We start from the raw sequence: 15,720 nt of genomic DNA, 5'->3' as shown, positions 1-15,720 counted from the left end.
TGGAGTAAAGCGTTTATTAAGTTCACAGTTTTTGGCACAAGTAACATTCTGTGAACTATAAACATAAACGTACCGAAGTGATTATTGCCATAATACAAAAATTACAACTTTCGAACAATAATTCAAATGTAAAAGAAGCGCCGTGACGTTGGTAAACATCACGTGTTTTCTGTATAGATCAAGTTAAATCTACATCGCCGACTACAGTCACTTCCATTAACGAAGAGACTTTAAATAACATCGATATTCAAGTAGACAAGCTATTTCCTACAGCGAAGTGTCTCGTAAAATCCTATTAAACAGGTTTATTTAATATAAACATAATTAAATCGACCGTAGCTGGTTCCAAACGCAGTTAAGATAGAAGGTGGAGCAGGATTAACACTTCATTCAAAAAACATTGTTTAACTTGTTCTGGGTGGTAATACCTAGTGAGGACTTTTTTCCAAGACTATTGTGAAGAATACAACGGCAATGAAGGTGGAGACCGTAGGAACGGCCAACCTGTTAGATGGAGGGGTAGTATAAAAGCTCAGTAAATGGAAGCAGATGGCAGTTATAAGAGTCAAGGGGCATGATAGGGAGGCAGTGGTTGGGAAGGGGGTGAGACAGGGTTGTAGCCTCTCCCCGATGTTATTCAATCTCTATATTGAGCAAGCAGTAAAGGAAACAAAAGAAAATTTCGGAGTAGGTATTAAAGTCCATGGAGAAGAAATAAAAACTTTGAGGTTCGCCGATGGCATTGTAATTCTGTCAGAGACAGCAAAGGACTTGGAAGAGCAGTTGAACGGAATGGACAGTGTTTTGAAAGGAGGAAATAAGATGAACATCAACAAAAGCAAAACGAGGATAATGGAATGTAGTCAAATTAAATCGGGTGATGCTGAGGGAATTAGATTAGGAAATGAGACACTTAAATTAGTAAAGGAGTTTTCCTATTTGGGGAGCAAAATAACTGATGATGGTCGAAGTAGAGAGAATATAAAATGTAGACTGGCAATTACAAGGAAAGCGTTTCTGAAGAAGAGAAATTTGTTAACATCGAGTATTGATTTATGTGTCAGGAAGTCGTTTCTGAAAGCATTTGTATGGAGTGTAGCCATGTATGCAAGTGAAAAATAGTTTGGACAAGAAGAAAATAGAAGCTTTCGAAATGTGGTGATACAGAAGAATGCTGAAGATCAGATGGGTATATCACATAACTAATGAGGAAGTACTGAATAGGATTGGTAAGAAGAGAAGTTTGTGGCACAACTTGACCAGAACAAGGGGTCGGTTGGTAGGACATGTTCTGAGTGTTCAAGATGGCGGACAGTGTAGAAGTCGTAGTAAGTGACTCCGGGAAAAACGTTTATTTTTCGAGTATAAAGTGTAATATGTGTTTAGAAAAAGTCATAAATGGTATTAGGCTGTGTTCAACGACTCAAAAGTGGATACACTTAAAGTGCTTCGCACATTGTGAAACGGAAAGCCCACTATGTGAATGTGGTGTAATACAGTGTGATGTGCGATGGAAGTCATTAGCAAAACGTGCCGCTATACGGGAAGAAAATGTACTGTTTACATTGGAACAGGACCTTTTGATAGCGAAAAGACGCTTAAATCATCTGGAAACAATTATAAGTGACATTAAAAAAGAGCAAAACAATGAAAATCAACGGTGTACTAGGCCTAAAATAAGGTATACAAATCAAAACAATAGAAATTATGAAATTGAAACATCAAATAATTTTGAAACGTTAGTAAGTGCCGAAGATGCTTTCAAACAGCTGAAAACTACGAAAGAATTTACGACTACAAAGAGTGTTTCAAAAGAAAGTCCTCTACGAAATAATTCATTAGGTGTGAAAAATGTGATGGACGAAATTTTTATTTTTTCAGACAGCCACGGAAGAGGTTTAGCTAGTATAATGGCATACAACCAATCAAATTACAAAGTAACAGGAATAACGAAGCCTGGCGCCCCTTTGCGTGAAGTATTGAAAGATTGTGAGACCTTAGTTTAAAAAGGCTCGATATGTGTCATAATCGGCGGAGGAAACGATGTATACAAGAATGAGAGCAGCAGGGCGACTAGAGCGCTGAAAGAAACCTTGGAAAAAGTACCACACACTAGAGTATTTGTGCTAAACATCCCACACATGCACGATTTGCTGGAGTTTTCGTGCGTAAACCAAGAGATAATTAGTACAAACAGAAAAATCAAAAAAATCTGTAGTAGCTTCAATAACGTAACATATGTTGAGGCCACAGTTTCAGTTAGAAGCCATTTCACAAAGCAAGGTCTGCACCGAAACAACTTTGGGAAAACAGTGATGTGCAAAGAATTACTGGAAGCAATAAAATACTCAAGGCAGTCAAATAGCCATAAACTAATCCTAATGCCATGTCAAAATGAAGGAGAGGAGAAACTAATTGATGCAAGAGTGGAAACAGCACTAACTGCTCAATCAATAACAACAGTTGTACCAAAAACAACTGCAGAACTACCAGCAGCTGCACCAATAACAAGAGAAGAATCTTCAGTAGCTGCACTAACAACAACAGCAGAATCATCAGCAGCACCATCACCAACAGTTGAATCAACAAAAGGAGCAATAGTGGAAACAGCACTAACTGCTCAATCAATAACAACAGCAGTACCAAAAACAACAGCAGAACCACCAGCAGCTGCACCAATAACAAGAGAAGAATCTTCAGTAGCTGCACTAACAACAAAAGCAGAATCATCAGCAGCATCATCACCAACAGATGAATCAACAAAAGAAGCAGAAGTAGCAGCAGTAGAACCAGCATCAGGGACAAAACTAACAGCAACAGCAACCAGTCATCAGGCAGATCCTTCATCACCTCTAGTACTGACAGAAGTGGAATCCTTGATACTACAAGCAATGCCACCACCACCACCACCCTCAACTAAAACAACAGCAACTGTGGACTCGACAACACCAGCTGGCAAGAAAGTGTCATCTGCTACACGTGAGTCCAGCAGGAGGAGGAAAGTGAGTAACCGAAGCAATGATTTTTTATGGACAAGCATGGAAAAATCAGTCCATCTGTAAAACTAATAATCACACATCAAAATATTCAGTCACTTAGAAATAAACTGTTAAATGTAGAGGCATTATTAAGAACTGTGAACAACCCATCTATCATATGTGTTACCGAACACTGGCTTAAGGAACAGGAAATACCTCTTTTCAATCTAGAAAACTATACAGTAGCTTCATATTTCAGTAGGACAACCCATAAAAATGGAGGTAGCTGCATTTATGTGCAAAATGGGCTACTGGATGTGGTAAAAAGTAGAGCAGATTTATGTAAGTTAAGTATTGAAAAAGAATTTGAATGCTCTGCCATTGAAATTGTGCTTTCTGATCTACGATATGTAATCATTAATGTTTATAGATCATCTGACAGTAAATTAATCACATTTTTCAATAGCTTAGATAAAGTATTAAGCAAGGTTATTAAGTCTAAATGCAAACTAATACTTTGCGGGGACTTCAACATTGATTACCTCAAGGATTCTAAACATAAACAAGAACTCCAGTCAATATTCACATCTTTCAACATGCACAACACAATCAAAGATCCGACTAGAGTCTCTGCTAACAGTGCCACTTCAATTGACTACATTGTCACAAATATTCAATCAGAGAATTATACTGTAAACATTGCTGAAAACAATTTATCTGACCATACTGAACAAATAATTACCATAAATCAAAACCTAAAGGACAGAAAGTATAATATTAAGTACCAGCCAATACACAAAGAAAACATAAATAAGTTTACCACCAATCTGGCTAAGGAAGGTTGGACTGGACTACTAGATAAAAGCAATGAAAACAATGCTAGTATTTTTATAACAAAGTACTGTGAATACATCAATGAGGCTTTCCCCTACAAAAACAAATGTGTCTTTAGTAAAACAAAACAAAATAACTGGATAAGCAGGGGCATATGGTATCCAGTAATAGGCTCAAAGAGCTACATGGATTAGTTAAGTACAAAACAGAGGGTTCAAATCTTAAGATGTATTATGATAGGTACAAAAAAATATATCAAGAAGTCATAAAATGTGCCAAGAAAAAGGCTATTGAGAAGGCCATCAGCCTTTCAGAAAATAAGGCTAGGACAGTATGGCAAATCTTAAATGAAGAAACAGGTCATAGAAGGAATAAAAAGGACTGTCCCAAAGAAATTAGACGGATGCCAGCAAATGTCTTTAATAACTACTTTGTAAATACCTGCAAGCATATGACAGACAATATCAGAACTTCAGCAAATAATGCCTTAAATGGGTTAAAGCTGAATAATCAATCATTAAGTAATTCAATCTACCTGTTTCCTATGAGTGAAACAGAAGTAATTAGAGTCATAAACAACCTGAAAAACACTAAGACACGGGATGTTTACGGGATCTCAAATATGCTGGTGAAACTGTCTTCTACCTTTATAGCTAAGCCACTTGCTAAATTATTCAACGAATCAATGGCAGAGGGGGTGTTTCCAGAAAGCCTGAAAATAGCAAGATTAATACCGCTATATAAAAAGGGTGATGCGAAAGAACCAGAAAACTACAGGCCTGTGAGTATTTTACCAATAATAGCAAAAATTTTTGAACGTATTCTGCACAACAGGTTGATGAAGTTCTTCACAACATACAAAATATTATCCAGAAGTCAACAAGGTTACCAGAAAAACAAGTCCACCACTACTGCTACAAAGGAACTTATTGACTATGTGCTAGATGCTTTTGACAGGGAAGAAACTACAATAGGGATATTCTGTGACCTATACAAAGCATTTGACCTAGTAAATCATGAATTGCTTCTGCAGAAATTAGAATTCTATGGGATCAGAAGCACGGCACTTGACTTATTGAGTTCATATTTGACAAATAGATATCAGAAAGTGGAAATATCTGATGAAAAAGGAAATACATTTTACTCTGACACACAGAAAATTACACATGGTGTACCACAAGGAAGCGTGCTTGGGCCACTACTCTTTTTGATTTATGTAAATGATCTCCCCAGTGGCATCCAAAATAAGGCCATGCTCTATGCTGATGATACCAATATTGTGATAAAGGGTGCAAACTTAGAAGAATGTGCTCTAAACACTGAAGGGATTCTTTGTTATCTTGATACTTGGTTCTGCAACAACAGATTAGTACCAAATTACAAGAAAACTAATTTTATCTGTTTCAAAAATAACAGACCCAAACAAAATTTGATAGGATCAAAAATCAATGACAACAGTCTTGAACAAGTAACAAGTGCGAAATTTTTAGGTCTCTACATAGATGACAGACTGTCTTGGTCAGAGCACATCAATGCTGTATGTCATAAGCTTAACTTGGTTTGTTTTGCAATTAGGAAGCTAAGTGAAATTCTTAATATGGAAACTCTGATAAAATATTACTTTGCACAATTCTATTCCATTATGTCCTATGGAATTGAGCTTTGGGGGAGTGCATCAAATATGAAAAAGATCCTTATTATACAAAAAAAGGCAATCTGCATAATGACAAGACAAAAGTGGCGAGCCACTTGCAAACCAAAATTTAAAGAACTAAATATCCTAATGGTAGTAAATGTCTACATCTACAGAATTCTAATACTCACTAAAAAACACATTAATCTCTACCAAACGAACGAACAGGTACACCAATATGAAACCCGGAATTGCTGGAAACTAAGGGCAATTCAGCATCGGACCAGCCGATATGAGAAAGGGACTACATACATAGGAATGCGCCTCTATAACTGTCTACCAAATGTCATCACAAAAGCAGAGAGCATAAATGAATTTAAAAAAGGTATTAAACCAATACTGACAGAAAACCCATTCTATACTATACAGGAATACTTTGATTACAGCAAAAGTATGAATAAATAAGGTATGATAATAAACTTGTATAATTGTAGACTATCATGATTACTAACTTAGGTGATTTTAACATGTGTTATTATTAACTTTTTATAATATTGTTAATTTGAAGCTGTATAAGTAAACCCTTTTCATTCAATAAAGGGATATTTCGACTACAGCAAAAGTATGAATAAATAATGTATGATTATAAACTTGTATAATTGTAGACTATTATGATTATTAACCTATGGGATTTTAACATGTATCATTATCACTTTTTATAATAGTATCAATTTGAAGATGTATATGTGAAATTGTAATGTATTCTCAACTTCAATGTAAAACATGACAATGCCTATATGTAAAGATACAACATGTATCATATGTATTACATCAAATGGCTGCTGAATAAATCAATCAATCAATGAGGCATCAAGGGATCACCAATTTAGTATTGGAGGGCAGCGTGGAGGGTAAAAATCGTAGAGGGAGACCAAGAGATGAATACTCTAAGCAGATTCAGATGGATGTAGGCTGCAGTAGGTACTGGGAGATGAGAAGCTTGGACAGGATAGAGTAGCATGGAGGGCTGCATCAAACCAGTCTCAGGACTGAAGACCACAACAACAACAACAAATGGAAAACTGTGAAATAAAAGACAGGTTAGGAGCAATTTGAAAGGCGCCTGTTCTCAGGGCTTGGGGCGGTTTAAAGCTCACCTCAGTTTTAAAGATGAAGATTGGAGTATGCCAGCCCTCTAAGCTATCTTCAACGTTGGGCGTCATGGAAACACTTTAATTTAAGATGACTCCAGGAGGTAACAGAAAACAGAAGTAGCCCACTGCCATGAGCTCTGCAATCAGGCCGTTGGATTATGGAGCATCTGGAGCATCACATAGTGGTGAGGGGGAGAGGGGGGGGGGGGGGAAGTCGGTGCATCCTAGAACCTCAACACAGAAGATACGACCCAGAGGAACACATCTGCTTGGAACCCTGAAAGTCAGCATGTCCGTGAAAATGGGAAAATTAAAACAAGTGCTCAATGTTTTGGAAGAGAGGAAGTATTTTTTATTGATTTATTCCATTTTATAAATTTTTTCACTATGAAAGTGTTTTTCAGAACATCGCATCTTCCAGTGTAACACAGCAACTGCAGGCAACCTGAAAACCTCACATCTTTTCATACTTGTGCAGTTATTGAATATTTTCCTATTTTTCCAATAACTTTATTTAAATGTGCACCACAATTAATATTAAAAACAGTGATAATTTAAAAAGTAGTCAGTCCCATATGTTAGTTGGTACCACAATAGAAAAGAGTGCCAAAAGACGCTTCTTTTAAACAGACATAAATAATTCTGTAAACAACTTTTAACATTTTGTTGTCATTTAACGTGAGCGCACTTGTGTAAGAATGCTGGCTTATTTTCCAATGAACGAACCGTTACTGTATTTGCCGGCCAGGGTGGCCGAGCGGTTCTGGGCGCTACAGTCTGGAACCGCGCGACCGCTACGGTCGCAGGTTCGAATCCTGCCTCGGGCATGGATGTATGTGATGTCCTTAGGTTAGTTAGGGTTATGCAGTTCTAGGGGACTGATGACCTCAGAAGTCAAGTCCCATAGGGCTCAGAGCCATTTCAACCATTTTTTTCGTTACTGTATTTATATTTATTGTGAATGGTATGCAGGTAGCCGAATGTTTATAATACTTCCTTATTTAAATACTGTTGCAATACATTAGTTTAGAGTGGAAAGTGGTCAAGATAGGTCATAGTTGTTGGACGTCCTCCTGGAGGATATCGTGCCAAATTCTGTCCAGCTGGTGCACTGGATCGTCAAACTCCCGTGCTGGTCGGGGGTTCCTGCCCGTTGCACTCCAAATGTTCTCAGTTGCGGAGAGATTCGGAGACTTTGTTGGCAAAGGTAGGGTTTGGCAAGCACTTTTGCCGTATACGGATGGACATGAAATGTAAGTGTAGGATGGCTTGCCGTAAAGGGGCAACACAACAGGGCGTAGAATATCGTCGACGTACCACTTGGTGTAAGGGTGACGTGGATAACAACCGAGAAAAGGAATGTCACCTTGGACCATCTCTCCTGGATATCGGGCCGTACGACGGGCGACAATCAGGTTGGTATACCACCGCTGTCCGGGGAATGTCAAGACAGGTCTTCACCTGGAATCTCACTGATTGGAGTAGATTATCTTCAGATATGAGCTGTGCTTCGGATGACCAGCGAAGGCCTATCTGGAGACGCAACACGACAGCTGTGGGATGCCAACGTAGCTGCCACCCATCGTACGTCTCGGTAGCCAGAGTGACGACCTGGGGTGCCGACTTACTTCAGAGCAGAACCCCTTTGGCTGTTATCCACGTCACCCTTACAGCACAGTAGATCGTGGACGATACTGTACGTCCCGTTTCGCTGCCCCTTCACGGCAAGCCATGCTGAGTTTACAGTTCAGCAAGATAATGCCCGCCCGCACACGGCGAAAGTTTCTTCTACTTGTCTTCGTGCTTGCCAAACCTTTGGCCAAGAAGGTCGCAGGATCTCTCCCCAATTGAGAAGATTTGGATTATTATGGGAAGGGCCCTCCAACCAGCTCGGCATTTTCGCGATCTAACTCACCAGTTGGACAGAATTTGGCACGATATCCCTCAACAGGACATCCAACACCTCTGTCAGTCACTGTCAACCCGAATGACTACAAATATCTCACGAAATAAGCGTCAAACGAAAAAGCTACAAAGAACGGAACTTGTCTAGCTTGAAGGGGGAAACCAGATGGCTCTATGGTTGCCCCGCTAGATGGCGCTGCCATAGGTCAAACGAATATCAACTGCGTTTTTTTAAAAATAGGAACCCCCATTTTTATTACATATTCGTGTAGTACGTAAAGAAATATGAATGTTTTGGTTGGGCCACTTTTTTCGCTTTGTGATAGATGGCGCTGTAATAGTCGCAAAGATGTGGCTCACAATTTTAGACGAACAGTTGGTAACAGGTAGGTTCTTTAAATTAAAATACAGAACGTAGGTACGTTTGAAAATTTTATTTCGGTTGTTCCAATGTGATACATGTACCTTTGTTAACTTATCATTTCTGAGAACGCATGCTGTTACAGCGTGATTACCTGCAAATACCACATTAATGCAATAAATACTCTAAATGGTGTCCGTCAACCTCAATGCATTTGGCAATACGTGTAACGACATTCCTCTGAACAGCGAGTAGTTCGTCTTCCGTAATGTTCGCACATGCATTGACAATGCGCTGACGCATGTTGTCAGGCGTTGTCGGTGGATAACTATAGCAAATATCGTTCAACTTTCCCCACAGAAAGAAATCCGGGGACGTCAGATCCCGTGATCGTGAGGGACATGGTATGGTGCTTTGACAACCAATCCACCTGTCATGAAATATGCTATTCAATACCGCTTCAACCGCACGCGGGCTATGTGCCGGACATCCATCATGTTGGAAGTACACCGCCATTCTGTCATGCAGTGAAACATCTTGTAGTAACATAGGTAGAACATTACGTAGGAAACCAGCATACATTGCACCATTTAGATTGCCATCGATAAAATGGGGGCCAATTATCCTTCCTCCAATAATGCCGCACCATACATTAACCCGCCAAGGTCGCTGATGTTCCACATGTCGCAGCCATCGCGGATTTTCCGTTGCCCAATAGTGCATATTATGCCGGTTTACGTTACCGCTGTTGGTGAATGACGCGTCGTCGCTAAATAGAACGCGTACAAACAATTTGTCATCGTCCCGTAATTTCTTTTGTGCCCAGTGGCAGAACTGTACACGACGTTCAAAGTTGGCGCCATGCAATTCCTAGACCATAGAAATATGTTAGAAGTGCAATCGATGTTGATGTAGCATTCTCAACACCGACGTTTTTGAGATTCCCGATTCTCGCGTAATTTGTCTGCTACTGATGTGCGGATTAGCCGCGACAGCAGCTAAAACACATACTTGGGCATCATCATTCGTTGCAGGTCGTGGTTGACGTTTCACATGTGGCTGAACACTTCCTGTTTCCTTAAATAACGTTAACTATCTGGCGAACGGTCCGGACACTTGGATGATGTCGTCCAGGATACCGAGCAGCATACATATCACACGCCCGTTGGGCATTTTGATCACAATAGCCATACATCAACACGATATAGACCTTTTCTGCAATTGGTAAACGGTCCATTTTAACACGGGTAATGTATCACGAAGCAAATACCGTCCGCAGTGGCGGAATGTTACGTGATACCACGTACTTATACGTTTATGACTATTACAGCGCCATCTATCACAAAGCGAAAAAAGTGGTCCAACTAAAACAATCATATTTCTTTACGTACTACACGAATAAGTAATAAAAAATGGGAGTTCCTATTTAAATAAAGGCAATATCCGTTTGACCTATGGCAGCGCCATCTAGGGGGCCAACCATAGCGGCATCTGGTTTCCCACTTCAAGGTAGACGAGTTTCGTTTTTTGTAGTTTATTAGTTTGATGCTTATTTCGTGAGATATTTAACCCTATCACTATCAATGGACCACACTGTATTTTGTATATCGACCATTGGCATTCATAATCAGCTCCAAGCGCTGTTAGCTTCTATGAGAAATTCTTTGCATGGTAACTATCCGTGACAGTGATTTCCGATATTCGGGTGAAGTGTCGAAATGGTAACTATCTGTGACAGTGATTTCCGATATTCGGGTGAAGTGTCGAAACAAGTGCACGATTCTGTTAGCTATGAAAGAATTGGTTGTAAATGCAAGTAATTGGACCATGGACTTTGTAGTTTATTAGTTTGATGCTTATTTCGTGAGATATTTAGCCCTATCACTATCAATGGACCACCCTGTATTTTGTATATCGACCATTGGCATTCATAATCAGCTCCAAGCGCTGTTAGCTTCTATGAGAAATTCTTTGCATGGTAACTATCTGTGACAGTGATTTCCGATATTCGGGTGAAGTGTCGAAACAAGTGCACGATATGTTACAATACAGCATCACCGCCCTATTGCGGTCTAACTGTGTTGGTGAGGCAGTAAAAGATTACGTCTCTGCAATTCGCTTTGGAAGTGTGGCGGTGGGACTTGTCCCATACCACCCTCTGACGGGGTCAGTACTTCATGTGTCAGGCAGAAAAAGAAGCCTAACGCGGACAGATATGAACGGCAGTCTACATATAAGTCATCATCCAAACAATTCGCAGCTGCGAGAGTGGCTCGGCAGTTGTGTTTCGAGAGCTCAGCTGGTAGAGCAGTAAAAGTAAAAGTAAAAGTCCCTTCTCCGAATCCCGTTCAGGAATACAGTTTTAATCTATCAGAAAGTTAAGTTAGTAGAGATGATGACGCAAGTTCTCAGTTACTCTATAAGAACCAGCAAGATGAACGACAATATGTTTGTGCATATTTAAAGTTCTGTCTGCGTTTTTGGGTCTGGGGCACGAGCTCTTCTTCCGTCGCTCAAAATTATGAGGAGCAGAGTGATACCCTCGGTGTACCCTGAAGCGGGAGGCGATAAAAGAAATGCCTAGCGACTCCATCTAATAGAACTGCACCTGTCTCTCGCCAGTGCATCACATCACGTTTATTTCTGAGCTGCAAGAATTCACGGCGGTCAATGTTGGTACGCTTTGTGATGGCCTTGGCAGGTACATTCATACTCCCGTTCGACAAGGAAAAGAGAAGGTACAGTTAGAGTGTGATGTCTCATAGACTTCGAGGTCATTCGTGTCTCAGATACAGCTGAGCTGCAAAAGAATGGAGAAAGGAATCTGAGCTTTTGGGAGGCCGCCGTTTCGAATTCCCGTCCGGCGATTCAGATTTAACTGTTTCGTAATCCCTCTAACTTATTCACGGAAAACTCCAAAATAATTCTTTTGAAGAGGGAAGATTGCTGATCCTATCCCTGCGCTTTCCAAATCCGAGTTTGTGCTTTATATCTAATTATCTTGCCGTCGACGGGACGTTAAACGCTAATCTCCCTCCTTTTCGCCACTCCATATGCCATGTGAATTATGGTAACGCAAGAAGTTTAAATCAGAATGATCAGACGAGAATTATAACGCTCCTGCCAAACATCTGCCCACTGCTTCCATTACTGTTATCGATTCTAATTACTTGTGACACGAGCAACTATGATGTTAAAGCTTTGTTGTTGTGCGTAATTGTTTTCGTATACATATCTCGTCATCTCTTTCGAGGTTCATCCATTATTTCACAGTTTACCATCTTCTGACTTCCAGCATGTACTGCTGGGCGTTACTGTCTTCAACCAAACAATCCACGCTGCTCCAGCGTTCATTCTAGTAAAGAACTTCATTGGTCCTTCTACACAGCTCACCATTAAAATAGCAACACCATGAAAGCGGAACGCAGCAAACGTCAAATTAGCATGAATAGTACGACATGATATATGGGATGATTCCGAGATCATGTAACAAACTTTCAGGGGTGGTGAAGTCTTTGCTACTGTGAAACATATCTCTCCAACTGAACGAGAGCTCCATTTTAAGACCCATTTTTACTGGACCATTTTCTCTTGTTTTAGTTCATACAATCTCCTTCCAAAATATGTCAAACAAAGAACTTGGAGTAGAAAAGGTCCACTATAGGGGATAGTAGAACGATTTCCACTTATCAACTTCCGACTCGATCGTTCCTGGACTAGGGTCTCTTACCTGAAATTGATACATTTACGTTACTTCGTCATTCCTGAAAGTTTGTAACGTCATCACGGAATGAACCTTTACGTACAAATGGTTATCGTTTCAGCACAAAGTAGGTAGGAGTTGCAATATGTACATTCCGTACACAAGGAAGGATTAAGTAAAGAGTTTCTCTCTCAGAAATCGTGTTTTAATGTTGGCTGTTCGTGAAGAAATCGTCTTATGATTCTTGTAAGAAGGAGAAACATCTGACAGCACGTTTCGGATCGGTAACTGTCCAGACTGTCGATTATCGTGGTGGGAAGAGAAAATCCGTCTTACGCAATACACGTTTTTTGTTTTGTTTCAGCGCCATTTTGTGCTATCTTCGGTGGGTTCTTTATTATTTTTTAACTGTAAAATTGTTGTTACATATTGACATTTTGCGAAACTTTTAGTGCATAATATTTACAATTGCGAATGAATAATTGTTTTTAAATATTATACATCATATGTTCATAGTTCACGGTTGAGATATTTACTAACGACCTGGTGCACTATGCGTTGTTTATAATATTACGTCAAAGTTCTGTTTACAGCTAATCCAAAATGTTCAAATGTGTGAGAAATCTTATGCGACTTAACTGCTAAGGTCATCAGTCCCTAAGCTTACACACTACTTAACCTAAATTATCCTAAGGACAAACACACACACCCATGCCCGAGGGAGGACTCGAACCTCCGCTGGGACCAGCCGCACAGTCCATGACTGCACAGCTAATTGGCAAAAAGAGTGGATGTATGCATTAGTTTACATACCTTACATTATACTATTGGACATTTACTTTGGTAGCTATTGAAAAACAGCAAAACGTGATTTTTTAATTTTTCTGTTTTTTAATATTATGAATATATGTCACGTTTTTCGTGTGTAACTTAACGTGATATATATTAAGCGGTTATCGAGGAGGCCAAGGCAACATGTCGACACTGTGTATAGTACGTTGGGTTACAACAGATGTATGTGGTCGAGCGTTATCCTGTTAGAAAACACTCCTTGGCAAGCTGTTAGTATATGATAGCACAAAAGGTTGGATCACCAGATTGGAATACAAATTTGCAGTCAGGGCGCGTGGGTCAACCATAAGTGTGCTGCAGCTGTCGTACGAAATTGCATTCCAGAACATAAGTCCAAATGCAGGTCCAGTTTGTCTAGCACGCAGATAGATTAGCTGCATGACCCCAAATATCCTCCTTCTAACCAACACACGGACATCACTGACGCTGAGGCCGAACCAGCTGTCATCAGAAAACATCCTGCCCTCGAACGAGCTCTCGCTTGACATCACTGAAGTCACTTTGGTCGCTTTGGCGGTGGTTTGGGTCAGTAGAAAGCACGCTACAGGGCCTCTGACTCGGAGCTGTCCTTGAAGTAACAGCTGGTTGTGTCGTTGTGGTGCCAAATGCTGCCCAGACTGCTGCTGAAGATGCAGTTGTGATATGCCAGCCCAACGCCGAACACGATGGTCTAACCACTTGGTAGTGGTACGTGGCCGTCCGGAGCCCTGTCTTATTGCGACTGTACGAGGTTGAGTCAAATGAGAACCTTAAATTTGTAATAACAAACCTAAATTTTGCACCGTTATCCTGCAAATTCGTAAGCGTGCTACAAGCAGCGTGCAGAATGACCTGTAGGTGGCAGCATAGTGCAGATGCACACATACCGTCGCAGTATCAGTGTAAAGATGGCCCCCCACTTGCTACTTGCACCAGGCAAGAACAGCGTTCTGTTATTCTGTTTTTGCGTAGTGAAGGTGTGAAACCTATTGAAATTCATCGAGAATGAAGGTTCATTACGGTGATGCATGTCTGTCACAGTCTACGAATGGAGTAGGAAGTTCCCAAATGGTGTAACTTCAGTGGAAAATGCTCCTCGTCCAGGTCAGGCACAACGAGTTGTGACTCCACAGAACATTGCAGTAGCTGAAGCCATAGTGAAGGAAAACCGCTGAGTGACACTGAATGACATTGCAGCATTTTTACAGATTAGTAATGGGTCAGCACACCACACTGTGCATCATGTGCTCCAGTTTCACAAGATGGGTGCCACGGCAGCTGACTCCTGAAATGAGAGAACGACGTGTTGATGCTTGTGAAGGAATTATTCGACGGTTTGCACGAGAAGGTGGTGGCTTCCTTGCAAGAATCGTTACTGGGGACGAAACCTGGGTTCACTTCCACCATCAGGAAACGAAGAGAGTGAGCGAGGAATGGCGCCATTCCTCGTCACCAAAACCAAACAAGTTCGGAACAGAACCATCAGCAGGGAAGGTTACGCTGATTCTCTTTTGGGATGAAAAAGACGTCATTTTGGAGTATTACATGCCTTGAGGGACCACTGTCACGAGTGCATCACACACAATTTCCTAAAAAATCATCTGCGGTCTTCAATCAAATCAAAGCGACGTGGATTTCCGTCAGCAGGTGTCATTTTGCAACATGGCAATGCAAGGCCCCACACTGACCGTAAAACAGTTGCAATAATCATAGACCTGCATTTTGAGTGTCTTCCTCGTCCACCATACTCACCAGACTTTGCCCCAAGTGATTTCCGTATATTTGGACCACTCAGAGACGCAATGGGAGGAAAGAAGTTCCGTTCTGATGAAGAGGTACGCCACGCGGTGCATGGCTGATTGCGCGGACTACCAAAAATAATTTTTTTTCTAAAGGAGTTTATGCACTTTGTAAGCGCTGGAGGACTTGCATTGAGCGTGTAGGGGATTATGTTGAAAAGTGATACAGCTTTGTACCACTTCTGCACAATAAATAATATTTAAAAAGATTTGAGGTTTTCATTTGACTCAGCCTCGTACATTCTTGTGACCACTGCTACCACCAATCATGTACAATGGCTACATTCCTGCCACGTCTTTCTGCAGTATTGCGGAAGGAACATCCAGCTCCTCATAGCCCTATTACAGTGATGTTTGACAATGGCGTTTTGTCGCCTTAAGTTCCACGTCCAATCTCAAGGATAACTAACGCTCACGACCGTTACATCGTGTATTTAAAGGAAATCTGATTTGCATCCTCATAGTGGCGTTACTAGTTGTGCGAAAGTGGAACAGACATCGTATTTCAGATGTGGGAACACG

General features: G+C 40.7%; 1 protein-coding gene across 1 annotated transcript in view; it reads left to right on the top strand.

The window, feature by feature from the left end:
• The first annotated feature begins 2,381 nt into the window (after nucleotides 1–2,381).
• LOC126355721 (mucin-2-like) overlaps nucleotides 2,382–15,720 on the top strand; it is a 93,614-nt gene continuing 80,275 nt past the window's right edge. Inside the window, exon 1 of the mRNA XM_050006088.1 lies at nucleotides 2,382–3,002. Within this exon, the coding sequence (XP_049862045.1) occupies nucleotides 2,382–3,002 (621 nt within the window). The remainder of the gene's footprint in view (nucleotides 3,003–15,720) is intronic.

Source organism: Schistocerca gregaria, chromosome 3, assembly GCF_023897955.1.
Source record: "Schistocerca gregaria isolate iqSchGreg1 chromosome 3, iqSchGreg1.2, whole genome shotgun sequence".
NCBI lineage: Eukaryota > Metazoa > Arthropoda > Insecta > Orthoptera > Acrididae > Schistocerca > Schistocerca gregaria.
Note: the sequence above shows the minus strand (reverse complement) of the source record. Positions and strands in the feature narration are given on the sequence as shown.